At 35.7% G+C, this 27,236-nt stretch overlaps 2 protein-coding genes across 4 annotated transcripts; one reads left to right on the top strand and one right to left on the bottom strand.

The window, feature by feature from the left end:
• The first annotated feature begins 349 nt into the window (after positions 1 to 349).
• LOC132294539 (pentatricopeptide repeat-containing protein At4g01990, mitochondrial-like) lies at positions 350 to 10,542 on the top strand. 3 transcript variants are annotated; one of them, XM_059792437.1, is made up of 3 exons: positions 350 to 697; positions 7,884 to 8,009; positions 8,100 to 10,542. In XM_059792437.1, the coding sequence occupies exon 3, from the start codon at positions 8,719 to 8,721 to the stop codon at positions 9,334 to 9,336; it is 618 nt and encodes a 205-aa protein (XP_059648420.1). In that variant the 5' UTR covers positions 350 to 697; positions 7,884 to 8,009; positions 8,100 to 8,718; the 3' UTR covers positions 9,337 to 10,542. The 3 variants fall into 3 exon arrangements, with proteins under 3 accessions (XP_059648420.1, XP_059648419.1, XP_059648417.1); XM_059792436.1 differs by having other exon boundaries at positions 7,874 to 8,009; XM_059792434.1 differs by lacking the exon at positions 7,884 to 8,009.
• A 9,677-nt stretch (positions 10,543 to 20,219) lies between these two features.
• LOC132294538 (uncharacterized) lies at positions 20,220 to 25,475 on the bottom strand. The gene is made up of 9 exons (XM_059792433.1): positions 24,716 to 25,475; positions 22,913 to 23,440; positions 22,721 to 22,786; positions 22,323 to 22,489; positions 22,057 to 22,216; positions 21,842 to 21,938; positions 21,345 to 21,754; positions 20,795 to 20,899; positions 20,220 to 20,709 (listed from the first exon to the last, which is right to left on the bottom strand). The coding sequence occupies exons 1-9, from the start codon at positions 24,842 to 24,844 to the stop codon at positions 20,422 to 20,424; spliced, it is 1,950 nt and encodes a 649-aa protein (XP_059648416.1). The 5' UTR covers positions 24,845 to 25,475; the 3' UTR covers positions 20,220 to 20,421.
• Positions 25,476 to 27,236: the final 1,761 nt, after the last annotated feature.

Raw genomic sequence — 27,236 nt, 5'->3', positions numbered from 1 at the left:
GAAGTTATGAACTAAATTACATAATCATTCTTAATTGGTATAGCTTTTACTCCCGCTTTTATAGTTCTCGCACTTTCTAATCCCCAGTCTTATTATTTGTTACTTAATTTTGTTACTTTAGCATTCCATTCTTAAATTCACTCATAATAGTAATACATCCAAATCTATTTTGAGTATATAATTTATAAAAATGGCTTGGATAATAAAGTCCTTCACGAGTTAAAAGTGAAATAGGAATTAGGCATTATTAAGACGACATCTTATATAAGAAGAATAAAATGAAAAAAGAGAATTATTTTTTCATTATCATTGGTTCCCTTTATCTTAAATCTCATTATCTCATGGAGTCTAGCGTCTCCTGGAAACGATGTCGTATGAGTTACAATCTCACTATCTCCAGTGAGCTAAACAAAGAGGCCCTCTTTCTGAAAGCCCTAGCAAAACCTCAATCACTTAACCAGAAAACAGAAAATGGACGGCAACGCCGAGATGGTACTCTACGTCGACGGCAGCGATTGCGACCAAAAACAAAGACGATTCTCTTTTCTGCCGACTATCTACTCTCTGCGGCAAAGAGCCCGACGTGGCCGGCACTCTCGACGAATGGGTAAAGCAAGGAAAGCCCCTCAATATGAACCATATCATATCCATCGTCACTGAGTTCCGAAAAATCAGGAAATACCGGCACGCCATCCAGGTCTCTCTCTCTCTAAATAGACTATATGTATATGTATATATATGTTGAATTTAATTAACTCCAATATGCTAATTTTTAATTGGTTGATTAATAATCATACAATTCTATCAGAGTATCATATTAAGATGCTGACTATGTTTTCTGAGTTATGGGTTTTAATCTGTAGAACAGTGGCACTTATTTTTGTTTAAAAATGTGGTCTTCAACTGAACAATTTTTTTGGGAATTTTTAACATATACTTGAGTTTGTGAAAAGGGGTAGCGATAATGTGGTCTTTAATTGGAACAGACTCTCTGAATGTGGAGGTTAGACCTTTTTTTATTTGAGTTTGTGAACAAGGCTTTATTAAGTTTAGCTACATCAAGTTTATTCAAGATTGTTTACATGTTAATTGTGTGGAGTCATGAAGTCTCCATTTTACTAAGTGTATGGTTTAATTTTGTATTCAATGTATGCGTAATTGCCTATACTCTGTTTCATAAGCGGCAAATTGTATATGTGTTGACACACAAAAATGGCAGCCTAAGTGGCTTTCACTTTGGCATCCATGTGGACAAATGAAAGAGAGACAAGCCGACCAAATTATGGTCCACTAGTGTGGTGACACATGGCATTTGCTGAAGGATTACACATGGCAGAATTGAAATAGGGACAGCTGGCCATTTTAATTCAGCCGAATAATGCCATTTTAATTCAGCCATGTAACAGGCCTTGTGTGAGCCCGAAGCAAGCCCAGAATATGAATAATGGATAACGTAGGCGTTATAATTAAGGAGGTGGGTTTGATATATAGATACATACAAAACCTCCCAATTATGTGGCCATCAAATTGCTATAAAGAAGGAGGAGGTTATTTGATTTGCTAAAAACTTGGAAGGAAGGGACGTTAATTTGGGGCACTTGTCATGTGTTGGTTTTAAAAGGAAAGTTCATATATGAATGAGGAAAGGAACATGGCTACATTCATTATGACCAGAACATATATATATATCGATGAATATATGGCATCTTCATAGCCAAACTGGAAAATAGAAGGTGGGTTGAGAACGTGGGACACATGGTATCGCTAGAAGAAGACTGCAGTTCGTGGGTCTGGAAGTTGAGCTTGCTAAACGTGGGACATGTGTTTTGTAAAGAGATGATGAAAGGGAAGGGATAGTTTGTGATAGGACATGTGTCCTTCTTGTAAGGCTTGTAATGCCTATAAATAATGTACCTAGGACTACATTTGAATCCCTCTCAACGACATTAAACAAACTTCAATACATTGTATTTCAATTTTTTCAATTTCAATACAAGGTACTTTATTTTCATGCACTTAACTTCTTCTTTTTTCCTAGTTGGTACTCACACACATATGCCTCTATTGATACTTGAACCCTTGACCTCTCTTTGGGAATACTTGAACCCTTGACCTCTCTTTGGGAAGTAAGGGCCTGATACCGCTAGGCCACTGGCCCATTTTGTATTGCACTTCATTTCTCTAGTTTACCATTGTAGTTTTACCAAATTCCTTTCATCGAAGGCAAATCAGAACCCTTCACAATCGCCTGATCGTTCCAAAAGGATTTCTTTTTGTTCGACCTTTTTTGAATCTTCTGAGATTCTAGCACGCCTGTGCACTTCCAGTGCCCTAATTTTGTGCAAACATTAATTGGCATGTTCGGCCGGACCCTCAGTAATATTGCAATACCGCCAAAATTAAGGACAACTCGTCTACCTGTAACTGGTGATAAAGAGCCAGAGGAGGAAGTTCAGCCAGTGCAGCTTGGAAGTTCTAATCCTGGCCCCGAAGAATCAGGAGTACATGCCGAGATGCAATCGTTGGTTACATCATTGGCCGAGGCATTGGGCAGATTGACTGCCCGCCTTGATGACATAGATCATAAAATCTCTCAGAATTACTCTTTGCTATCAGCCGTTGTTTATAACCGACCGGCTCAAGATGGAAGTTCAAATGCTCAAGAATCGGTGCCCCAGCCAATTCTTCATCCTCCACCAGTGGTGTCTGATCAGCCAGTTCCTGCAGCGAGTCTTCCACAAAACTTGCCAATGTTTTGGCCAGAACTTCCACTGTTTCCACAGCCACCCGTGGCTAGTCAGCCGATCGAGCAACTTCCGCAGGCAGTAACTTTCCAGCCACTTCCAGTAGCAAGTTTTTCACAAAATTTGTCAACAACTTGGCTTGAAGTTCCGTTGCAACCTACCATTTTGCTGTTCCAGCAGCCGTTGGTTAAACCGCCACCTCCACAGCTGCTGTATCAACCATGTGCGCCGCCACCACAGCCATAGGTATTTCCTCAAGATGTCTCCGGGAAGGAACCTCTTGACCCGGGGGGCAATCAAGTTAGGTGGAGAAACAATCCACTCTTTGCCCAAGCGCCACAACTTACGGCACTCGCGTCGGGGGGTGGGGGTTGGGGGGAGGCTGTCAATGGCCAATCTTCTGCAAGCTTGGCCAGAAAACCTTCAACCACCTGCGGCAAATCAGCCGTCAGTGATAAATCAGATACCACAACATAGTCTGTTCTTACCAAATTTTTTGCAAAATCAATCAAAGATTTGGGAAGAAAATCACCAGCAGAATATTTTTCGGCCAGAAACGTCACAACCTTCATAGCCGTTGCAAATTCTTCCGCAGGTAATTGATTCAGACTCCATCACAACCAATTCTTCCACAACCAATCGTTCAAGCTGTACCACAAGTTCCTTTTCCAGAGAAACCTCCTGACCCGGGGGGCAATCAAGTTAGATGGAAAGATCCAAATCCTTTATATGACCCTACACCACATCATGTGTTGTTACAGGGGCAAGGAATGACCAATCCACCAAATTGATCTGAATTTAGTCCTCAGCCACAAGTTCATCAGTCGGACCATCAAGTTGTACTTGATTGGAAAATATCGACTATTATCTTCCGACAAGAATTTAAGAAGAAGCTGAAAGTTATGGTTGATAATAGTAACTCATTTTCAACCATGCTGAGTAAACATGGTGTTGGATATTCTTCCAATCATTCTAAAGAGCAAATGGATTCAGAAGAAAACAAATATGCGAATGAAAGAAAGCAGGAGAGTTTGGAAGAAACACCATCTGCCAATCAAGGCAGGAAGATAATGGAAGAACTTCATAAGCAGCTTAGAGAAGTTCAACTTGCTTTTAATTAACATGGTTTCTGCCCTGAATATAAGGGTACTAACCAATGTAAATTTGAAATTCTGCATAGAGACAAAGTCCAAACTCAGTCTTCTAAAAGAAGTGGTCATGGGAGGTTTACTTCTGAACAAAAACAGAGAATTTCAAGATCAAATCGGCCTAAGTACCAGAATAGTCGGCCGAGAGTGGTATCTAATTCTCAGCCAAGACAATCATTGGCTGAAAGGATTCTTCTAACACGTCATCCTCAACCTAGATGCAAAAAAAAGGACACAAAAGAGGAAACGACTATGGAAAATGGCTAAGGTGAAAATAAAAGTAAAGAAGCTTGACAAGTAAAAAAGAATTAATTCTAGGTTACTTGATGACCACAAACAAGAAGAAAATGGCTCAACCAGAGATATGATGGATCTTTCAGTTTCTTCCAAAGAAGATTTTTCTCTTCAGGAGGAAAATACTAACCAGCCGAAGACTAGTTCTTTGGAGATTCATAATACTTCCAAACAAAAAGGGATTAGTTTTGGAAGTATCCCTTATGAGTTTGCAAAGCAAGATCCAGTTCATGAAGTCATGGGAATCGACAATGGTCCTTTTCCGATCATTGTCGGCAGAAACGTGATCAACCTTACCCCTAGAAGGAAGGTTGATATTGGGGAAGAAAATAAGCAGTTTAAAGCTTTGGAAATTACACCATCGACCAATCCTAATAGTCAGATGGTAAAAGAGTTGGAAAGAAAATTACGAGAGGCTCAAATAGCTCTCATCAATCACGGTTATTATCCTAATTGCAGGAGCCGTGATAGCGGAAGAAGCGACCACTTCCATGGGAGAAGTTCTCACTATTCCAAAAGAAGTGTTCATGATAGAGTGACCTTTCAACAAGGTCCAATAAACAATCGGCCAACATTAAATCGGCCGAAAGGAGTGACAGTTATACACTCCGAAAGACTAGTAGCAGAAAAGATTCTTCCAAAGCAATACACACAACAAAACTTCAAAAGAAGGCCTGAAATAGAATCTAAGGTCTGGATCCCGAAGGGAAATGTTTTACACAAATTCAAAATGGTAAGACCACTAGTTACTCCACTTGAGAAATGGAGGAGACTCGAATATTCAAACTTCCCGAAAGAAAGACACTCGGCCAGGCAAACCCTCACTCGGACCCATAAAAGAAGACTACAATAGTAGAACGTAGAAGGGCCGAGGCAACGAAGAAAGAATCCTTTCAGAGTGGTTTTTCTCAAACAGCCGAGAGTAAATACAGAAAGATGGAAGATAAATCAGAGTACATGGATGTAGCCATTTCTTTTGGTAATGATGAGGCCGTACTTGGGGGGCAAGAGAGAGACACAAATGTGGATTCGAAGCATGCTCCTAAGTATAAATTTTGTTTTGGAAGTTTTCCAGATGAATTTGTTTGCAATATGGCCTTTGTGTTACCAGCTATCTTTGAGGCTACTCCTCGTTAGCCAATGGCTTTAGAAGAAAGCTTCAAGACAGAAAAGCCGCCTAAAGCCACTAATGAAGGCATAATAGTGGTTGAAGTGGCGGCCTAGAAAGTAGTCCCAGTTAAGAAGCGATGGACTACTACAGAAGGGACTTGTGTTGCTGATAAATCGGTATTTGAAAAGTTTGGGTGGAAGGCCAACTAGTTAATAGGGTGCTGGAAGATAACAAATTGGCCATCAATGTTATTCTTGTCATAACCTTGAGGTTACTATACCGAACTTGGATCCATCCAAATTTTTATATTTTTTCTGTTCTTCATCAATTATCAATGTTTTTTATGGAGATGAAGTTAAGTTCGTGGAAGAAAGTACATCGGCCATCCGGTGTAAAGTCTTACATGGCCGATGCAATTCTCTATGATGAGAATCATGGTTCATAGGCATAGAAGAAATAGGGCGACCAACATCGACCGCTATGAAAATAAGTCTCACGGCTGATCATAGTGCTTCCACGGCCGGATGCTGAAATTGATGATGGAAAACGAACCCAATAAAGAATCAAAGATGGAGCAGGCCTTCCCTGAAAGCTCACCTGACTGGGAGCAAATCGGCCATCAAAGAAATTTTATGGCATGTGTTTTCGGCCGACATTGCTGAAGAAGATGAAAATCCAAAGATTTCGTATGAATTGCTATCAAAAGCTTTATAGGCATATAGAAATCCGAGAAGATCAGGCATCGGAACAACTCCGTACTGGCACAATGTCATTCTTCCAGTACAGCTAGCAATACGATCGGCCAGAATGACACTACATAACAACCTCATCCCGGCCGATCATGATCATGCCTTGCTAGCTGTGTTTGAAAACTTTGACAGTGAAGTCCATCTTGGGTCTATAGATGGTAGAAACCTTGAAGGGTTTCAACCAACTTTTTGAGAAGTAATGGAAGAAATATGATTGGTCACGGCAACAAGCTGGACATGAAATAAATACCATCTTCATGGTGATTCGAAATAAAGGAAGTGGATATTGTTTTGGAGTTCGTTTGCCGTTTTATTCCAATTCTTAGTTCAGCCATTGTTATGAAAATTCCCTTCCTTATATTTTAAAGTTCAAAAATCTTATCGGCTTAGGCAGCCATAAGACATTTGAAATTTGGGGGGCATAATGTTGACACACAAAAATGGCAGCCTAAGTGGCTGTCACTTTGGTATCCACGTGGACAAATGAAAGAGAGACAAGTGGACCAAATTATAGTGCAATAGTGTGGTGACACATGGGTGACACATGGCATTTGCTGGAGGATTACACCTGGCAGAATTGAAATAGGGACATCTGGCCACTTTAATTCAGCCGAATAATGAGTACAGCTGGCCATTTTAATTCAGCCATGTAACAGGCCTTGTGTGAGCCCGAAGCAAGCCCATAATATGAATAATGGATAACGTAGGTGCGATAATTAAGGAAGTGGGTTTGATATTTAGATACATACAAAACCTCCCAATTACGTGGCCATCAAATTGCTATAAAGGAGGAGGAGGTTATTTGATTTGCTAAAAACTTGGAAGGAGGGAAGTTAATTTGGGACACTTGTCATGTGTTGGTTTTAAAAAGGAAAGTTCATAAATGAATGAGGACAGGAACATGGCTACATTCATTATAACTACTACATATATATATATATATATATATATATCGATGAATATATGGCATCTTCATATTCAAACTAGAAAATAGAAGGTAGGTTGAGAACGGGACACATGGTATCGCTGTAAGGAGACTGCAGTTCATGGGTCTGGAAGTTGAGCTTCTGCAGCTGGATGTGGGACAAGTGTTTTGTAAAGAGATGATGAAAGGGAAGGGGCAGTTTGTGATAGGACATGTGTCCTTCTTGTAAGGCTTGTAATGCCTATAAATAGTGTACCTAGGACTACATTTGAATCTCTCTCAACAACATCAAACAAACTTCAATACATTGTATTTCAATTATTGCAATTTCAATACAAGTACTTTATTTTCATGCAGTTACTTTTTAGTATTGCACTTCAATTCTCTAGTTTAGCATTGTAGTTTTACCAAAGACCTTTCATCGAAGGCAAATCAGAACCCTTCACAATCGCCTCGCCTGATCGTTCCAAAAGGATTTCCTTTTGTTCGACCTTTTCTGAATCTTCCGAGATTCTGGCACGCCTACGCACTTCCAGTGTCCCAATTTTGTGTAAACAATATGTATAGTTATATATCTTGCCTTTCTGTTATGATGTTTTCGGGATGCGTTCCCCTTTTCAAAACTTTTTATGAATGTTTATTAATTATCAATAAATAAATAAAGCTGCAGTTTTGAAGCTGTAGAATATATTTCAATCCACATTTTGATCATTTTTTTAAGCTTCCCTTGTCGTTTGGAATTTTTTTTGTGTAATTATGTGATGATCTAAATTTTATGCATGACTAAGATTGAAGCCACTGCATCAATAAGTAATTGCAAATGAGTGTAGAATAAAATAACAGTAAATGATCTATAACAAGCAATACTTTAATGATTAAACCATTTCAAATTGTTTGTGTAGTAATATGCAGTTATAGGTACGTGGTGCCTCACTAAGTACCATGGTGAGAAAAGTAAAGGTCTAGTGGATGTACGAGTGATTTGAACTATCTGGATCAATGGAAGTTTATTAGAAATGCTAGCAGTACACTAATATGGTAACGTCACATTTTGAATAAATCTTGTTGTATATTGATAGTCACCCTATCCGATTTATTTTATTTTTTATTTTTCATAATTACTTGCAGATATACGATTGGGTGGAAAAAAGCAAAATGAACGATGCCGACCATGCCATACGCATAGATCTTCTTTACAAGATGGAAGGTGTGGCCTCGGCGGAAAAGTACTTTAACAGCCTCAAAGGATCAGCAATGATGCATAAAACTTATGGAACTCTTCTCCACTGTTACTGCAGGGAGAAAATGTTAGAAAAGGCTATGGAGCTTTTTAAGAAGATAAAGGAGCTCAATTTTAATACAGCTTCAAGTTATAATAATGTGATGTTACTTTATTCTAGTGTTGGACAGCCTGAAAAAGTCCCTTTGTTGTTTAATGAAATGGAGGAAAAGAACATATCTGCAGATCTGTATACGTATGATAGATTGATGAACAGCGATGGTTCTTTGAAGGATCTCGATGCTGTGGAGCGCCATGGAGAAAATGGAAGCAAATAAGATAAAATGTGATTGGTTCACATATGTCAATCTAGCTTCCAATTTTGTCAATGGAGGACTTATTGATAAGGCCACTGCTACTCTCCAAAAACTAGAGAAGAACATGGAAAATAACGCTTGACTGTGAGGCATTCCATTCTCTGATCACATTGTACTGACGAACCTCTTGTTTATCAGGGGTTAATAGAGCATGGGAATCTTTGAAGTTGATATATCCAAAACACCCAATAATACAAGCTATGGTATCATGCTTTCGGTTCTTTCAAAGTTGGGAGATGTTGATGGCCTTGAGAAGTGTTTCAGAGAGTGGGAAGCAGGTTGCCCAACCTATGCTGGCAGGGCGTCGAAAATCAGGTTGTTAAAAGCTTATCTTAGTCGCGACATGATCAAAGAAGTGGATGCGGCTTATAATAGTACTTTGGATAGGGTGGGTGAACCCAAGTTGGGGACATTGAATTCGCTCATCATCAACTTCTGCTTGAAAAATCACCAGATGGATTTGGCTCTGAAATATTTGGAGATGGGGTGTCTCCAAAATGAACCAGGAAAAGCTAAGTGGTTTCTATCTGATGAAGCTGTTAATACATTTCTGACAAACTTCGAGGAGAAAAAAGATGTGGACGGTGCTGAGAAGTTCCGCAAGAACATGAAGAAAATTGGTCTCAACTCCAAAATAATTGATTCCCTTCTTCTAACACATACTGCTGCTGGAACAGATGTACCTCAGATTCGTCAGCGACTAGAAGAATATTGTATGGAGATGAGCCCCAAAATGGAGAAGTTGCTTCATGAACTCCATTGCGACTAGGCTGCTTCAAGTTGAGATCAATCCGGGATAATAGAACACTGTTTTGATTCTAAAATTGCTATTTTATGACGTATAAGTTAGGAAATAGCAATGTTCAACTATCATTCAATCTTGATTTCCAGTCTCAAACAAGCAAGAAGAGATTTTCCTTTCCTCTCCTATTTTCGGAGCATAACTTTTAAGATCAACCACATCAGTACATTCTGGGAGCTCTTTTGATCTATGCTTGCTTGAGCTCTGCAAGGTGAAGTTTATTAGAAATTTGTGTATATCTAGACAGGTAATTTTAAGTGATTTTTTATGACATGCTTCACGAGAAGAGAGTTTTAGTGCTCCCATAAGTTCAAAAATTTGTCTTTTAGGCTCCTTTTTTTTCGACATAAAATATATATATTTTTTATTTTTTATTTTTTGTTGTTTGGTAAAAGTTTAGACTTGAGATTGAGATCGATTCCATCAGATGTGGCGTGTAAAATAATTTGTTGAAAAATTTATAGGGAAGTTATTTTTGTTAAAATTTTAATATATATATTTTTTCTTCGTCAATATTACAACAACCAAACAACAAAAAATAGAAAGAAATGTTTTTTTATTAAAAAACGGAGTCTGAATTTGTTTGCAGGTGTAGACTTGTAGTGACATGCTGCATAATTGTTAAGATCATATGCTCATACATTTGCTTATGCTGAAACGCATGACAATGTCTCCAATGTGCCCATTCATGGAGATATTGTGAACAATAATGGTCAGACTCAATTAGTCAATTGAATAAAAGCTTGTCCAACTATTTGGATTGTGGCTTTTTATAACAAAAAAAAAAAATCTATTTCGATTGGTTTGCCATTCTGATTTGTCTAGGGGTAATGATCTCAATCAAATGATGGTGGACTCGACCCTTGGTGACCAATTCTTGCTACTGTGGGTTAAAAAAAAAAAAAAAAAAAAAAAAAAAAAAAAAAAAAAAAAAAGAAAGAAAAACTATTTGGATTGGTTTGCCATTCTGATTTATCTAGGGGTAATGATCTCAATCAAATGATGGTGGACTCGACCCTTGGTGACCAATTCTTGCTACTGTGGGTAAAAAAAAAAAAGAAAAAAAAGAAAAACTATTTGGATTGGTTTGCCATTCTGATTTATCTAGGGGTAATGATCTCAATCAAATGATGGTGGGCTCGACCCTTGGTGACCGATTCTTGCTACTGTGGGCCACTCTTACACAGCTCATCAGTGGCCATCATTTGTTAACTCCTCCATCAACATCATGGTCAAGTACAAATGGTGCATGGTGGCATTTTGTCACCTTGAACAGAACTATGGTAGGTACACTCATAATTGTGATTAGATTGGAACTATTTCTATTAGGAAAATAATACTGCATTCTTAGTTTTAAATCATGATTCCCTCTATCGGCCTATACTAGTCGTATTTTTTTATTCGTAATTTTATTTTAAAAGTCCGATATCATTATATATTTTCATAAATTAATCAATTTAATTAATATATATGAATATTTATTTGTATCCATTGCACTATCACTGTAACTGTTATTACGATTTCAAATCATAATTTAAATATTCAAATTTTTTTTTTTCTTCTGAGAACCTCTTTCTGATTAAAGCAATGCACCAAAAAAGTTGGTCAAATCTGTGTGTCTTTTGATGCATTAAGTGAGCCAAATCTCTTTTAGTCCCAAATTAATGAATCTGAATTGGTGGGCGGTCAGATTAGGCTCTCCTTTTCGGTGCATTGAGTCAGTGTAAATGTGATAATTATTGTGATTAGTATAATCCACTCACACAAACTATCATTAATATTTGAAATGAAATAAATCAAAAGTAAATACAGTCAATAAAAAAGCAAAAAGATAAAAGCTGGTAAGAAAGAAAATTCTGAGTATGAATTTTAACATCCGGTCCTCTATTGCAGCAAGTTCTGTGTTGGAGTGTGTTGTATGCTTTTAATGTAAGTCAAATAAATTCTTGCGTCTCTTGCGCACCGCACATACTTTTTTTTCAATTTCATTTGTTACGATTTAAATTTTGCTACTTTTACATTTGCTCCTATTCCCGCACTCTTTATGTGTTATGTAGCAATTACGAAAATAAATTGTATTTTAAAGTATTATTTTTTAAAATAATGTGTTAGAGCATCTGGAACAATTATATATATGTATATATATATATTGTGTAAATCAATGTGTTAGAACATCTCAAGCTATTGTGTATATATATATACATATATATATTTTGTGTAAATCTAATGCGTCTAGATAGATTTACATAAAAATTTTGTATTACTCATTTTTAACTCCAACCATTATTTTATATTTTTTGTTGTAAAAATATATTATGTAAGGATCTATATAATTTTTACAAATCTATTCAATATAAGGGTTGATTCGTTAATAGAATAAGAAAGAAAAATGAGAAAAAAATATGTTGATGATTTTAGATATTAGTGATAATTTTTTTTACACATAGATAATGTATATCAAAGATTCTTTTAGAAACTAAAAATAATAAAATAGTTTTGTTTGGTTGGTGTATTTACAACATGGTGTTGTGGCACCCAGCTACTCGTGAAACTTGTAACTTAAAAATAAAAAATAAAAAAACTCAGGAACTTATGGGACAAAAATAATACTGTAATAATAATTTTTATGAAATATGTTGCTGTCTGACACGTGGCAAAGAGTCTCTTAAACAACCAAATAGCAACTGGGAGAGGAATAGGATTCTGAGAGCAGTGTGGGACCAGGTGAGAGGAGAGGACACGTGGATGTCGCGATCAACGTCAGAATAGACATCTTGTCTGATAAGACATACCTGAACCTCACTCACACTTCCTACTTTAATAATAATAATAAGAAAAGAAAAATCAGAATAGACGTGTGATTGATTTAACGTCCCTTCTTGTTTATCATCATCATCATCAGTTGCACCAGAAAAAGACGATTGATCAGACGGGTGACAGCGACCCTTCCTTCTCCGATGCTATCAGGCAGCCGGATATCAAGACAACACACACGCCCGTGATCCACGGGAGCTTGATCCCTCCCGTGTTTCCCACCACAACACCCTCACCACTCAATTTCCACTCGCCTTTAATGTCTAAATATATCCATTTTAAAATGATAATACAAACAATTAAGTACCAAAGCCTATATAACTCGGAATAATTTTTTATTTAATTTTCTCGAGGTTTGTTGTAATATCCCTCGATTCTAGGGTCACGAGTGATCAAGTCCGAGCACAAATTCAAAGGATATCAAATAATTAATATTTAATCGAATACAGAATACAAAATAAATTTAAGAAATAATAATAAGTTGAAGAAATACTAAAATTAAAAATTCTCAAATATAAATATTTAAATTCTGACAATCCAAACTTCATAAGTTTACAACTCGGGAATCTATCTCTAGTGGACCTCTAATAAAAATCCAAACCGAACAAAAATAAATAACTGAAGATACAAGCCCAAATCGAATATCTGGAAAGAAGTCCTACATCGTCGGTAGAATGAAAGATCGTCTCTACTCAGCTTGAACAAGCTCTAAGACCTCAAACATCCAATACCTGAAAAATAATAAGTGGGTCAGGCCCACAAGCAAGTTCTATACTACTACTACCCAAGCAGAGACCCGATACGCATGTACATCCTAACCAATCCAACAATAACTAAATAGTCCGGAGATACATATATATATAATCACACTACAGGACTCTCACTGGATTACAGGCCCGTCTCAACCTGACTAGTAGGCACCATACAAAACGCACCTGAGGTGAGCATGACTACCTAGACCTAGCAGGGTACACATCCAACCATCATAACTAGCTATGCATCCCAATGCATATATGCTCCCTAGCCAACGACTCTGAGACTCAGGCTCATATCGTGGCACCATAAAAATATATTTAAAATCCGTTCCAAACTAAAAGTGTCACTCAACTATTTAGTGATCTGACACAAAATACAGGTAGGACTTAACTTTTGTAGTTAATCCATCCCTTAATCCAGAGGAGGTAGGACTTAGCGTTTTTGAGCTAATCCCCCTAGTATGTCACCGTCCCATACCGGTGCATACAAACCATCCATCCAATGTTGATAATACAAATAATGAGATAAAATCAATATCAACCAATCCATAACAAGTATAACACCATCTATCCAACTGTTAATAATACAGATGATATTATAAATATCAATATCCACACATCTATAACAAGTACAACAAGAATATATAAATTGCAAGCTTGTCATATATGAATAACACATGATTCTCTAACAGTTTAAGAACGCAGATAATAAGTGTAATCCATTCTTTAATCCCCTATCAGCATACTAATATCAATATCAAAATTAACATGCTCGTTTAAACTACTCCATATCATCCGATTAGTTGATTATACATAATGACTTGTAAACATCAACTAATTTCCTGTTAAGCATAACCGACATTATATTAATTGTGATGCTTAATTCTATAACACTGTCATATGATTTAAACTTAAAATTCCTAGTTCAAATGCTAATTTTAAAACAAGCAAATTGAATTATCTGCATCACAGTAATATTGATTTATTTCCTAAGAGTTTCTGGTTGTTCCTTCTTTTAGCTTTTTATGGAAGATTATGCATTACCAGGCCTTCTGAAAATTTAACACAAGTTTAGACCCTTCTGAATACCTTTTGTAACACTCCATTTTCATCCTAGAATGTCCAGAATTCAATCCCCGTAGCCCAGGTCTCGCAGAAACTTAAAACTGGAAGCAAAAATCAAAGGAGTCGGCTCTGTAAAAGGTGGAGCCGCCTCCACAACAAGGTAGAGCCGGCTCCCCCATGATGGAGCCGCCTCTAGACTCCCATAGAGTCGGCTCTACCCTTTTATTGAGCTTGCTCTACTCTAATTAGAGCAGGCTCTTCCCCTGTGCGTCTTCGTTTCCAATTCTGGCGATGTCCGGCAACTGTATTCCTCAACCCAAGTTTATTATTGATTAAAACTCAGTCCTAGAGTGTTCCAAAGTTAATTAAATTCATTGTTCATTAATCAAAACTAATTGGAACAAGAATTTTTCCAAACAGATTTAAAACAAGCCAAAAACCCAATCGGTAACACACACGATGTTGACCAATTTCTATGCAACCAAAAATTAATTTAACGGTTTACTTTCACCTGGGATTGTATTAACGATGCACAGAAACATCTTCCAGAACTATTTAAACTCATTAGACATTAATCAATTATCATTGGAATAAGAGTTATGCAAAACCGTTTAAAAACGAACAAGTTACAGATACACAAAATACATACTGTTTTAAAAACCAAATAACCGTGCAAATGAAGTTAAAACAAATTAAATTAAATTTATTTCATCCTGGAATTTAATTAGGGATGCAAAGAACACAGGCCAAAGAGGTAGAATTAGTATTAGAACTTGCCTGTGAGATTCAGTTCCAAAAATCTCAACGTCTTCCTTCTAAACTTTTCCGGTAACCCCTTTTTGTTTTCCCCTCTCTGTTCTCTCCCAGATTCCTCTACACGTCTCTCTATTTTCTGTATGCCGTGAATTGGGTTCTCAAACCCTAAACTGAAACCCTACATGTATTTATAGGCCACCTTAAATCTAAGTCCACCTAAACCCTAAACTGAAACTCGGCCCGTAAAACCCAACTAGTTTATAATATCAATGTCGGCTACTTATATATATACCATACATGCAACCAACCCTACAGTCACGTTAAGTTTAGAAAACAATTATATTTAATAAAATAAATACATTTAAACAATTCATCAGTTAAACTTAAATCAATTAAAATAACCCTCTAATTAAGTTAATTAAAACAACCAAATAATTACTATAATTACACTAACTAAAATAGAACAATTCAATTAAACTCATAACAAAAACCCCAACAAAGAAAATAAGTAAATAATTGTAATACTCCTAATTTTAAAAAGGGACAGTCCTGGAATTTAATAAATTGTTTAAATAGTATTTTTATTTAATTAATTGTTTAAATTGTATTTATTTTAAAATTAGGGACAGTCCTGGAATTTAATAAATTGTTTAAATAGTATTTTTATTTAATTAATTGTTTAAATTGTATTTATTTTAAAATTAGGGACAGTCCTGGAATTTAATAAATTGTTTAAATAGTATTTTTATTTAATTAATTGTTTAAATTGTATTTTTCTTTAAATTAAATTAATTGTTATTTCGTGAGTTATTTGATTAATTGCGTTTTCTATTAATTGGTTAATTATTGTATTAAATGATAATTATTTAATTATTTAATTGTTTATTTGATATATTTGTTATTCTTGTTTAAATTGTAAATGTTTGTTACTTGAATTATGACTTGTTTTATTATTGTTTGTACTTCTTTATTTTTGGTATAAGTGGTTTAATTGCGTTGTTTTAATTTTTGGTTTAATTGTTTAATTAATTGTTTTTGTTTTAAATAATTTTTTTTTTTTGTTTTAATTAGTTGTTGTAATTATTGATTAATGGTAGGCATTTATTTAATTAAATTTAGTTAGTGTGCACGTGATTGTATTGCATGCATATAGGTTTTTGTATTGGGTTTTCAGTTCAGCCGTCGTAGTTTTAACCTAGTTTTTCTATGGGCCGTGTAGGGTTTAATTGAACCTAAGGTTAGTGGCCTATAAATATTCAAGTAATTTTCTGACTAGGGTTTTAGAAAAAACTGTTACGATATAGTAAGGGCTGAGGGAATTGGAGACGGCTGGGAAGGAAAACAGAAAGCCAACAGAGAGAGTTTCGCCGGAAAACTGAGACGAACGTCGGTGTACGGCAAGTTCTATCCTTACTCTCTCCCTTAGGTTTCGTGTTCTTTGCATTCCTAAATAATTCTAGGATTGATTTAATCAATAAAAACGTTATCTGTTTATACTAGAACTTGATTTATCACAGTATGTGTGTTTGCTTGCAAAACTTGCTAAAACGTGATGTTGCTTGCAAAATTCTCTGTTTAAACCTATGAATGGAATGTAATTAAGACTTAAACATGGACTGGGAACACTCTGGGATTGGATAACAACTTCTGGAAATCATAGCAGTAAGGTACAGAGGGTGCAACGAGCGTCGGAATTGGAGAAGAAGGAGTAGAGAGGGAGAGAGCAGGCTCTCCCTTGGAGAGAGCCGGCTCCTTTGTGTTTAGAGGCGGCTCCCAACATGTGGAGCCGACTCCAAGGTCTAATGGAGGAGGCTCCACATTTTGGGAGACGTCTCCTTTGGTGTTTTTTTTTGTTTTTCTGCGTTTTCCAGTCAGTTTTGCATACAGTTGTTGATTCTGGAGTCTTTGGTTGAGTGTAGAATTGAATATGGAAGGTCTAATTTGTGCACATGGCTAGATTAAAGCTTCAGATGTAGTATTAATTAACTCTATTTGCTTAGAATAGCTTGGACAGTAGGGACTTAATCAGGTAGCTACACTATGTTTAAATCTGTAAATCTAGTAATGTTTAGTTCTCTGCCATAGTAAACTTGTGAGAAAGATGATATAATTGGAACATGTATAACTCTATATCAGGAGCGTCTATCTGAATTACACTTGTCTAGAATATGTTAGTGTTGAAGAATAATAATTCTTAAACTTAGCAATAATGGGATTTTGTAAAATCAACTTAAGCTAAGCATGTACTTATACATCCTTTAGTTCTGTCATGATGCTTGCATTAATATTGTTAGTATCAACTGTTGGAAGAATGGATTTTGTTGATGTTTACTTTAAATATCTGTAATATCAATTGCTGAGGGTTGAATGATAATCTAAAATAATCCTATCATTATACCGGATTATATGGTACAACCTAAACTGAGTAGGTTTATGTAAATATCGTGACTATGTTAATTGGTGCTTATATTAAAACTGTTAGCATCAGTAATGGATATAAATCTGGACATGTTTACGTATATAGTTTAACTATGCGTATTTATGATTACCTGATAACTGTTAGTATCAGTGACGGATATATGGACTTAGTTGATATTTATCTTTAGCGACTATGTTATCAACTGCTGGACGGATGGATTGTATACACCGGTATGGGACGGTGGTATACTAGGGATGGTTTGGTTTCAAAAATACCAAAACCTACCTACTCTGGATTAATAATGGGATTAACTAAAAGTTAAGTCCTATTGTTTGTAGTGTGATGGCAACAACTAGCTGAGCGGCACTACTAGGATACATGACGGATTTTAAATATATTGTTATGGTACCTCGATATGAGCTTGAGTCTCAGGATCGACGGTTAGGAAGCGTATATGCATTGGGATGCATAGCTGGATACGATGGTTAGAGGTGTACCCTGTTTAGGTATAGGTACATATGCCCACTTCGTGTGCGTTTTAGCATGTTACCTCTATTCAGGTTGAGACCGGCCTGTAGTCCAGTGAGAGTCCTTTAGTGTGACTATATATATATTTACGGACTATTAGCTATTGTTGAATTGTTTAGGATGTACATGCGTATCAGGCCTCTATTTGGATTGTAGTAGTATAGAACTTACGCGTGGGCCTGATCCACTTCTATTTTTCAGGTACACGACAGTTCCAGGCTTAGACGTGTTCGTGCTGAGCAGAGGTCTCTATTCACTCTTCCGACGATGTAGGGCTCTCTCTATGGTTTTATTTCTAGATGTTTATTACAGTTGTTCTATCTTCCGTTTGGATGTTTAATAGGGGTCCACTAGAGATGGATTCCCGAGTTGTAAACTGATGGAGTTTTGGAGTTTGGATTATCAGATTTAAGTATTTAATTATTTAAGGATTATCTTTTAGTTTTCTTTTCAGCTTTAAACTTTTATTCTTAAATTTATATTTTTGTATTCTGTGTTCATTATAACATATTAATTGTTTGAGATCCCTCGGATTTGGGCCTGGGCCTGATCAACCTGTGTCTCGGATCCGAGGGGTATCACAATAATAAACCACAATTAAAGCAATAAATTTAACACATATGCACGTCAACAAGTAAAATTGCATTAGAAACAATAAAATAAATATCAGGACTATCCTTTTAAAATTAAGGGTATTACATTTGTTAATATTTTATATATACTCTTTTTATGTTTTATAATTTCACTTATCTCTTTTATAATAAATTACTTTATAATTTTATTCTTGAAATATTTGTTATAATAGTCAAATTTAAGTATTGAAAGGGCAAAATTGATATTTTTGTCACTAATAAAGGAGGCAAGTAAAATTATGAAATGAAGAGAGGTCTATGTGGGATGTTGAAAAACTTCAATGGGGTAAATGAAATTTACCCTATAATTTAGTGATATTTTTTAGCCTTTCAAATTAAAAAGTCGAGAGCTTAACTTTCTATAGAAACATGTTTGTGTATGTGAGTGCGTTTTTTGCAAATGTGAAAAAATATACTGCTTACTTTTTAGAGTGTGTCTATTATAACACTTGCATGAGTGTTATATATTCTATATAAATATGTTAACTTTTTAAAACTCCTAAATACAATGGAATTCATATTCATTGGATTGATCATTTAAGTGCATTGCGAAATACAGGTACATTGAAAAAGACAAGTTCTAACATTTTCCATTAATTCAATGGTCGAAATAATAATAGCGTTGCATATTTGATCTAATACTTTTGTGTCATAAATTTTATGGCATTGCATGATTTGCATCTTGGATTGAGTTGTATTCCAACGTTAATAAATATGTTAATTATAGATCAAACATGATATAATTATACTATATAAGTAAATTTGGTGTCAATTGAACCCATTTAAAAATAGTAGATTAGTTTATCAAGGATGTTGTAATTTAGTGGTTTATTTTCTATCTTCTAAAGTGAATTATGAAAGTTCAATCCTCAAAGATATAAAATAAGTGTGTGAGTCGTGTGTTTATTTTCTTGCCAATAAAATAAGAAAATAATAGATTGATTGTATTATTATTATTGTTATTAGAGTATAAATGACCTAATTATATCATGAGATTCATGACAATCCCCCTATGAGAGGAGGTAAGTAGTGGTGCTATACAACAAGCTGCATCAAACTATGTACAGAATCGAATCGTGCGAATCTCATTATTGTTGTCATTCATGTGGGACCCATTACAATAAGTAATCAACAGGTAGACAGTTACTTGTGGAAATTTTTGATGATTGATGAGAGGTGATACGACTCACATACAGGGTTTCCTTTTCAGCCACAGTTACTCACTGTTTGTTCTTCCAATATCTGGTGAATAGAAGTAATTGAACAACCTTTCAATTTTGTACCTTCTTGTGAGATTAAGTTTTTATGGGTTGGATGTTCCCATACCACGCAAATTAAGTTTAAGAATAAAAAACACTTATGTTTCAAGAATTAGGTTCCTAAACTGCTGTGAGTTGAAATCTATCTGGCGTGATACTACATCACAATATTAAATTTTAATTTATAACTGTCAACACTTATGACTTGAAATTTATGCGTCGTGATATAACATCACAACATTGAATTTTAACTTGTAAGTGTCATGGATTTGACCTCTTTTAAGCTAACGTGTGTCTATAGACAAGTTTAAACGCTCTTGAAGTATCATTAATTCAACTTATTCGAGAGTGTTACCTTAGTAACTAAGTCAATCTATTTGAGTGTGCTAGTTTAGTATTAGTAACTAAAATTAGTGCTTTGCTTATGACGCGTGTAGGAAGAGACGTTTAGTACTAGTAACTAAAATTAGTGCTTTGCTTACTAATGCGTGTAGGAAGAGACTTGGGCGCTAGTGAACGAGATAGCTGTCGAAAGTTGGAACAATCATTTTCCAAACAAACCAAAGAGATTTTTTAATTTATTTTTGCTAAAGGATATTATTACTTAAAGTTACGTCTTCTCTATCAACTGAAGTTGCCCGAGCTTTTGAAAAACATGATAATTTATCTTAAGAAACTAAGAATCCTAAATACTGCATAGAGTAACAGACATTTGTATCCATGATTGATTCAAAACATTGCTTCAAACTACAAAGCCTCAACTTTGAAACCACATTCAAGAGAGTAATCCAAGCTATCCAAAATGTTACAAAATGTAAAGCAGCCTATCCGTCGTGGTCAAGGCCGATTCCCGGACCTCCCAGCGTTAGAACCACACCTTGAAGATCATTTCTAAGCTTTGGATCTCTGCCTAAAGATGGAGTGGCTTTGATAACTGAAGATGGTTGAGTTAGTTGAGCTTGTCGGAGCCCTTGACCGGAGTCTGTCAAAGAGAGTGGTGTTAATTGCTGGGAATGCCTTGGGTTTTGGAATGGTTGAGCAACGGCTATCTGACTTGTCATGGATGGAGGATTTTGACTCAGAATGGCACTTCTTGAGACAACCTCAGGTCCCTAATGGAGAAAATAAGTTTCAGAAGCAAATTAGAACACGAAACAAATATGAAAGAGAGGATCTTTTCAAAAATTGAGAGCTTACCGGAGCAAACAAGACCCCTCTAAAAATCTTTCCATTGACAGTTGCAGTCATCAGGTAACCACAATCGAAAGCTCCATCAACTTTGCCTCGAACCTCGGCTCCAATCTAATGTGAGAAATTAAGTTGAGGCATGAACAACAATAGGAAGTAAAGAAAGACTATTACTTCAATAAAAGTTGAGGCATGAATAACACTAGGAAGTAAAGGAAGACTATACTTCAATAAGTTTGAAAAATATAGTGGCAGTGCAGTGATTATGTGTCTAAAGTTGAATCCTATGTTCAAAACCAAGAGAACATGCACATTCTTTTAAGCAATCAGGATTTTAAGTAACACTGGTTGGGGGTTGAAACAGCCATTTGGTGGTTGAAACAGCCATTTGGTTAGCATATATGTCGCTGAAATTAAAAGGAAAAAAGAATGCAAATTGGTTGCAATGTGCAATGCCATAGGGTGTGTGTGTGTGTGTGTGTGTGTGTGTTGGGGGGGTTGAAGTATTACTGATTATTGAATTAACTTAACAAGTCTTGGAAGATTTGATAGTTTTTACCAGGTTTTGGAAGGGTGGTCCTTCCAAATGTCTCTGTTCTGCTGCAGGGTATTGCGCTTCATGTCTATCCGTATGAACAACGCGACGATATTGTTCTGCCTTTGGCTGCTTTATAGGCTCTCCCAAACAATGGAGAGCCACCGAAGTCCTTTCAGCAATATATTTGGGCTTTTCTTGGTTACTCAGGACATTGTTAGACACGCAATTGCTTGGAATATGATTTTGCTGCTTAAACAAAGGAAAACCTAGAGAAGCCTTGGCAGAAGTCGCTTTCTTCACTGGGGTCTGTTCTTGATCGGATTGAGTTGGAGACGAGTGCTGAGAGAGTGAAAGAGAATGCTCCTCCGGTTCTGATTCTATCTCCCACGGCTTTGAATTGCTGGTTCTTCTCCTCTTTGGATACAAAGCATCTTCAAAACAACAAAAAAATTCTAGTTAGTTGGGGCATTGCATCTCTTTAGACAGTTATGATAAATATGTTACTTCTTCGCGCCAACCTGAATTGAACCTTAAAGAATGCTTTGATTCTGTTTCCATCTTGCGAACTTCCTTTCTTACTAGCTCTCCGTTATTCTCCAAAAACATATTTCTCTGCTGCAATACACACATATAAGCTTACTGCGAATAGGGAAAAAATAAATTTCGATCCCCTGAAATACAAAGCACGCACTTTGTCCCTAAGGGGACTAAAAGTCTTCAATCCTCAACCTACCACTTTTTTATTCTCGGCTTCTCTTGAAAACCTTAGCTTTTCTTGGTTGCCATGCTGTCCGAAAATTTTGCACAAGGAAGTTTCGTAACGGCTATTGGTATGTTTTGCTCCAAACTGCAAAACAACTATCTCGTTGAGAGGACGCTCATCCTCTCCGCACCTGCAAGTTTGAAGTAGCAAATAAAGGAACAGAAAACAGCCATTATTAAATAAGAGGACAGCACTCAAAATGGCAAGTAATCACTGGAAAACTAATAAAAACTTACCCTCCGAAGATCACAATGTCCGTCTCGGTAACAATGGCTGTATGGGAAAACCGCCCCTGTGGTTGCTGGCCGTGTATCTCAAGCTGACTCCATGAACAGATACTTGTATCAAGGACACAAACGTCATTGTAGTATTGCTTCTCCCCCACCCCTCCAATGACATATATCTGCAAGCCATGATGAGCCCAATGACTTCTCTTTTCACAGAATTGAACTGGTTTACCTCAAAATGATACAATACCAGAATAAAACATATACAACAACACATACTAATATTGATAAATTAGGACAAATTTTGGAAGACCATATGAACTGGTTTATGCTATGAATCAATCCAAATGTGACATGTGAAAATTTGGACATAATTTCACTTGGTTCATACAAGTAACATGACTTGCCTTTGCTCCGATATTCACAGCAGCATGACCTGCTCGAACACCGGGTGAAGATCCTTGAACAGCCAACTGTAAAGGAAAAAATGGAAACCTTGAGCTGCACACTCTCTGAACATTCTACGACATATTAATTCAAAATTAGTAGTGTTTATATTTGTGAGAACGAAACTAGAGAGTGCTACGAAAAGTTTGTACCTGCGACCAAGTCAACGTATCCATATCAAGCAGATCAACATCACCTTGATACCGATCACCACAGTCTCCGCCATAGACGAACAGCTTGTTCCCTATTGCAACAGTGCTGTGACTGTCCCTGGGGACAGGAACATCACCCTTCACCTCAGGGGAACTCCACCTCATGTTCTTGAGGTCCAGAATATGTAAATCGTTCAAATAATTTGCCTCCCCTTCTCCACTACCCCCGAAAAACACCAATGTGTCGTCGCCGACGAGTGTGGCAGTGTGACTTTCGCGAGGGGAAGGTGGAACGCCGTTACAATCTGGTTGGATCCACTCTCTTGACTTGAGATCTAATATATGAATGTCATTGACCTTCTTACAACCATTTGTGCCACCAAAGACGATCATCTTATGCCCCACAAGTACTGCACTATGGCTATCTCTCGGGCCTGGCCCTTGTCCACTGGTCACAAGTGTGTTCCAAGCCATTGTATCCAGGTTTAGCACAAGGACATCACTGAAATGCAAACCTCCACAGCATCCCTGAAATGGGCCGACGGAGTGGAAATTCAAACTGTAAGACATGTTAAAACTGCGCATTATCCAAGTCCCATGGCAAGTTCATGATGCTAAGAGTTGTAGGACTTCGAAAATTCTTCTCTTTTCTATCTCATATTGACAATAAGATAGTGAACTGAAAATGCATATGAACTTCAAAGAGAAAACATTTTTAGTAAAAAAATTCTCAAACACGGATTAATTTGGAAGAACAAAAATTTTAAAAAATAATTGAAAAGAAATAAACAGAGATGTGTGTTAGGATGTGGAAAACATCAGAGCCTTTTCCAACCTTTTTAAATTCTTTGTATTTATATAAAAAAAATATATATTATACATTTGCTTTCTACCTAAATAAATTTTATGAAGACGAAAAAAGCTCATGTCTTAAACCACCAGCCAATTTGGGCAAGATAAAAATTAATGAGAGTACTGCAATTCATAAAACAAAGAACATTTGGAAAACAAGAGACTGGAAATGGTTGGCATGGTTTAATATTTCACAGAGACCGAATTTCTTCGCTTAGTTGAGGGAAAACAAAGGGTCCAAACTTTTCTTAAAGATCTTCTTCCTTATGAGTGGTTTTGGATAGATCAATTCAATTATTAGAGCACAAATGTTTTGCAGAATATATTTAAAAAATAAGAAAAAATGATGAATGTCTCCCATGGGAACCAAATATTGACTCATAAATCAAAAGAAAAATGCCAGAGATGATGAAAAATCCTAGATAACATGTATGGCAAGGAAAGAAATTGCAGGGTAACTATGAAAAAGACATACAGGGGTGTAAGGAGAACCGACAATAGGAATTGGAAAAATATTTCCATGTCAAGAAAATCAAGAGTAGTAGTGTGATGCTGCTAATCATGCAACCAAACAACATCCCTACTAATTTAAGAAATTAAAACAAAGGCAAACCAACAAGAAACGAATATTAAAGAGAGAATAGGAAAAAACTAAAATATTTGTAGAAAGTGCACATGTTATTAGCCAAAGATAACCATACCAACAGACTAGAACAAAAAAAAGCATAAATTTTTATCCAAAACAGAGAATAAATAGATTAAATAAAATAAAATAAAAAAATAACAGAGAACATCATGAAATACCAGAGAAAATAACAGAGTAAATTAAGTAAAATAAAAAAAATGAATCCAAATATCATTATCAACGAAAATACACTCAAATAACATTATTATTAATAAATAATAAGTATAAAAAAATTAATTTCTCTTATTTTTAAGAAAGATACATACCCCAAAGACATAGATAAATCCATTGGAGTAACAAGCAGAGTGTCCCCATCTCTCACAAGGATTAAAACCCATGACCTTTGGATAGAGCCACATTGCCTTCTTTGCAACTTCAAGTCCCAGAGAACCCATTCTTTCTCTCTCTCTCTCACACACAGTGACACAGTGAGTTTCTAATTCAAAACCCACTTATCACTTCTTGACAAAGATGAAGAAATAGGGAAAGATAGAAATAAAGGGTCAAAAGGACATGAACAAGCCAACTATCAATGTCAATAGACATGAAAAGATGGGCGCTTTCAAATTCAAATCACTGTTACAACCAACAACAATAGAAGATTGTGGTGAAAAGAATCCGTATTAGTTCTTCTTGACTCTTTTATTAATATATATATATATATATATAAATTTTTCTGAGATTTATATATATATATAAATTTTTCTGAGATATTAAGATATATTATGTTTCCTTACTTTTCTTACTTGTCTAACTAAAAATGATGAAATGTGGGAGCATTAGTTTGTGGGAAATGATGAGAAGGTCTCAGGGGTTTGAGGTTAGGCAGTACAGGTGTCTGTGTGTCACTGTGTGTGCGCGTGAGAGAGAGAGAGAGAGAGTTTTGGGGTTCTCTTTCTCCTTGTGTCACTGTGTGTGCGTGTGTGTGTGTGAGAGAGAAATTTTTTTGGGGTCTCTCTTTCTCCTTGTGTCACTGTGTGCGTGTGTGTGTGTGTGTGTGTGAGAGAGAGGGAGAGTGTTTTGGGGTTCTCTTTCTCCTTGCAACATATGGTTATCTTTCTTTATTTCTTTAATAAGATGATATATATATATATATATATATATATATATATATATATATATATTGGGATTGATGGATGTGAAGTTTTCACTGTCACCAAATTTCAAGGTGGAAAACTGATGTGGATCTGGAAATGTCTCATCTCAAGGGTCTTTGGGCCAAGTGTGTGGGCTTGGTTCCAAGCAATTTCTCCTTTGCGAAGCGATTTGGTATTGTTTCTCTCAAAATGTTGGAGATTTTGTTGAAATTTGATCTCCTTTCAATTCTCTTCACGAGGAAGGATATATTGAGATTATAAATTTAGGATGTCTCTTATGATTTTTCAAACCAAGATTTCTTTAAACCAAGTCCAATTTATAAATGCTAGGATTCATTTTTAGTCATATATATATATATATATATATATATATATATGAGAGAAAACAATCAAAATCTTTATTGATAATGGGTGGTGTGTCAGTGGTAAGAGGTGAGGTTCGCTTTGTGATTAGTTGAAATAAATGAGTGTTCGCTACAGTTGCCATTGTCACTAGTAAATTTCTTGATATTTATTATTGATTAATGTGTTATTTATTGAGATAGATACTCTAAAATAAGAGATTATATTATTATGAATAATAGATTACCAAATTCTAGTTGGGCCGAATCATATGTAATCAGCCCTACCACATATATGTGGATTCCCATGTATTTGATTTAAAAAGTTTGGCCTAAGTATTAATATATAATTTTATTTATATTAAATATTGATAGGTTTTTTTTTTTTTTTTTTTTTTTTTTTTAAGCAAGAAAGGATATATTGATAAAAAATGATGAAAATAAAGTTACACGGATTCAGCAGGAGCCACTGCTACCATTGCATCAGGAACATCTCCCTCAAAAATACGATCATGCTTACAAGTAAAAGCGAGAGAAGTACTTCCGTATGCCACTTAGTTTGCTTCTCTGAATATGAATTGTAACTGAAAATTCACCTTGACTTTCAACAAGTTGCAAATATCAATCACAACTGTGAAAATAGTCATAGGAGCTATAGTGACCCGTCACTGTCTTCACTAAGGTTTCAGCATCATACTCAAAAATCACCTTCTCAAAGCCCCCAACCAATAGCCAAACCAACAACCTTTGTGTGTTTTGGGAGCTAATTTGGCGGATAGAATTTCTTGTTGAATATACTTACAAAACCAATTGATCATTATAACATTACTTTAATAATAAAAAGGAAGGGTAGAATTTTAAGATTTTATACCAACTGAGCATATAACTCAATGGTATAATCTTTTCTTCAAAGAGAACGGGAGGGTTCACATGTATAAAGATACGTTGGCTCCATCATTTTGTTGTGAATCATCATATCCTTACATTTGAGCTCACATAGACCGACTTGAAGTACCATAATTTGTCTCGAGTGACAGACAAATTGTTGTTGGTCATGTATAAATTAAAAGTAATTCAACTTGTATAATTTTTTGAAATATTATAGTTATCTCTCTATTATGATATTAGAGTTTAATTAAAAATGTCTTAGGTTCAAGATTTTTCATAATTATTTTTAACAAATAGACCAACACATAGTACACTATATAAAACAGACACACCACAGTTGAACATCCATCAATATTGAATTCTAAGAAACAAAAACATAATTATAATGACAAGATATCTGATAGTAATATCATAGATAATAAAATATATTATTTTATATAACGTCTTCTTCTAACGTACTT

This window comes from Cornus florida, unplaced genomic scaffold (assembly GCF_030987335.1).
Source record: "Cornus florida cultivar Cherokee Brave unplaced genomic scaffold, ASM3098733v1 CherokeeBrave_3.0.0_Hap2_Chr02, whole genome shotgun sequence".
Taxonomy (NCBI): domain Eukaryota; kingdom Viridiplantae; phylum Streptophyta; class Magnoliopsida; order Cornales; family Cornaceae; genus Cornus; species Cornus florida.
Note: the sequence above shows the minus strand (reverse complement) of the source record. Positions and strands in the feature narration are given on the sequence as shown.

What these genes read in the sequence shown, in the direction of transcription:
- LOC132294539 (XM_059792434.1), top strand. Translation starts at nt 8,719, where the DNA reads ATGGGAATCTTTGAAGTTGATATATCCAAAACACCCAATAATACAAGC.
- LOC132294538 (XM_059792433.1), bottom strand. Translation starts at nt 24,844, where the DNA reads ATGGGTTCTCTGGGACTTGAAGTTGCAAAGAAGGCAATGTGGCTCTAT. An exon ending in GATTTATCTATGTCTTTGGG is followed by an intron (nt 23,441 to 24,715) that starts GTATGTATCTTT and finishes GGCCCATTTCAG; the next exon opens with GGATGCTGTGGAGGTTTGCA. An exon ending in CTGTGAATATCGGAGCAAAG is followed by an intron (nt 22,490 to 22,720) that starts GCAAGTCATGTT and finishes CATGGCTTGCAG; the next exon opens with ATATATGTCATTGGAGGGGT.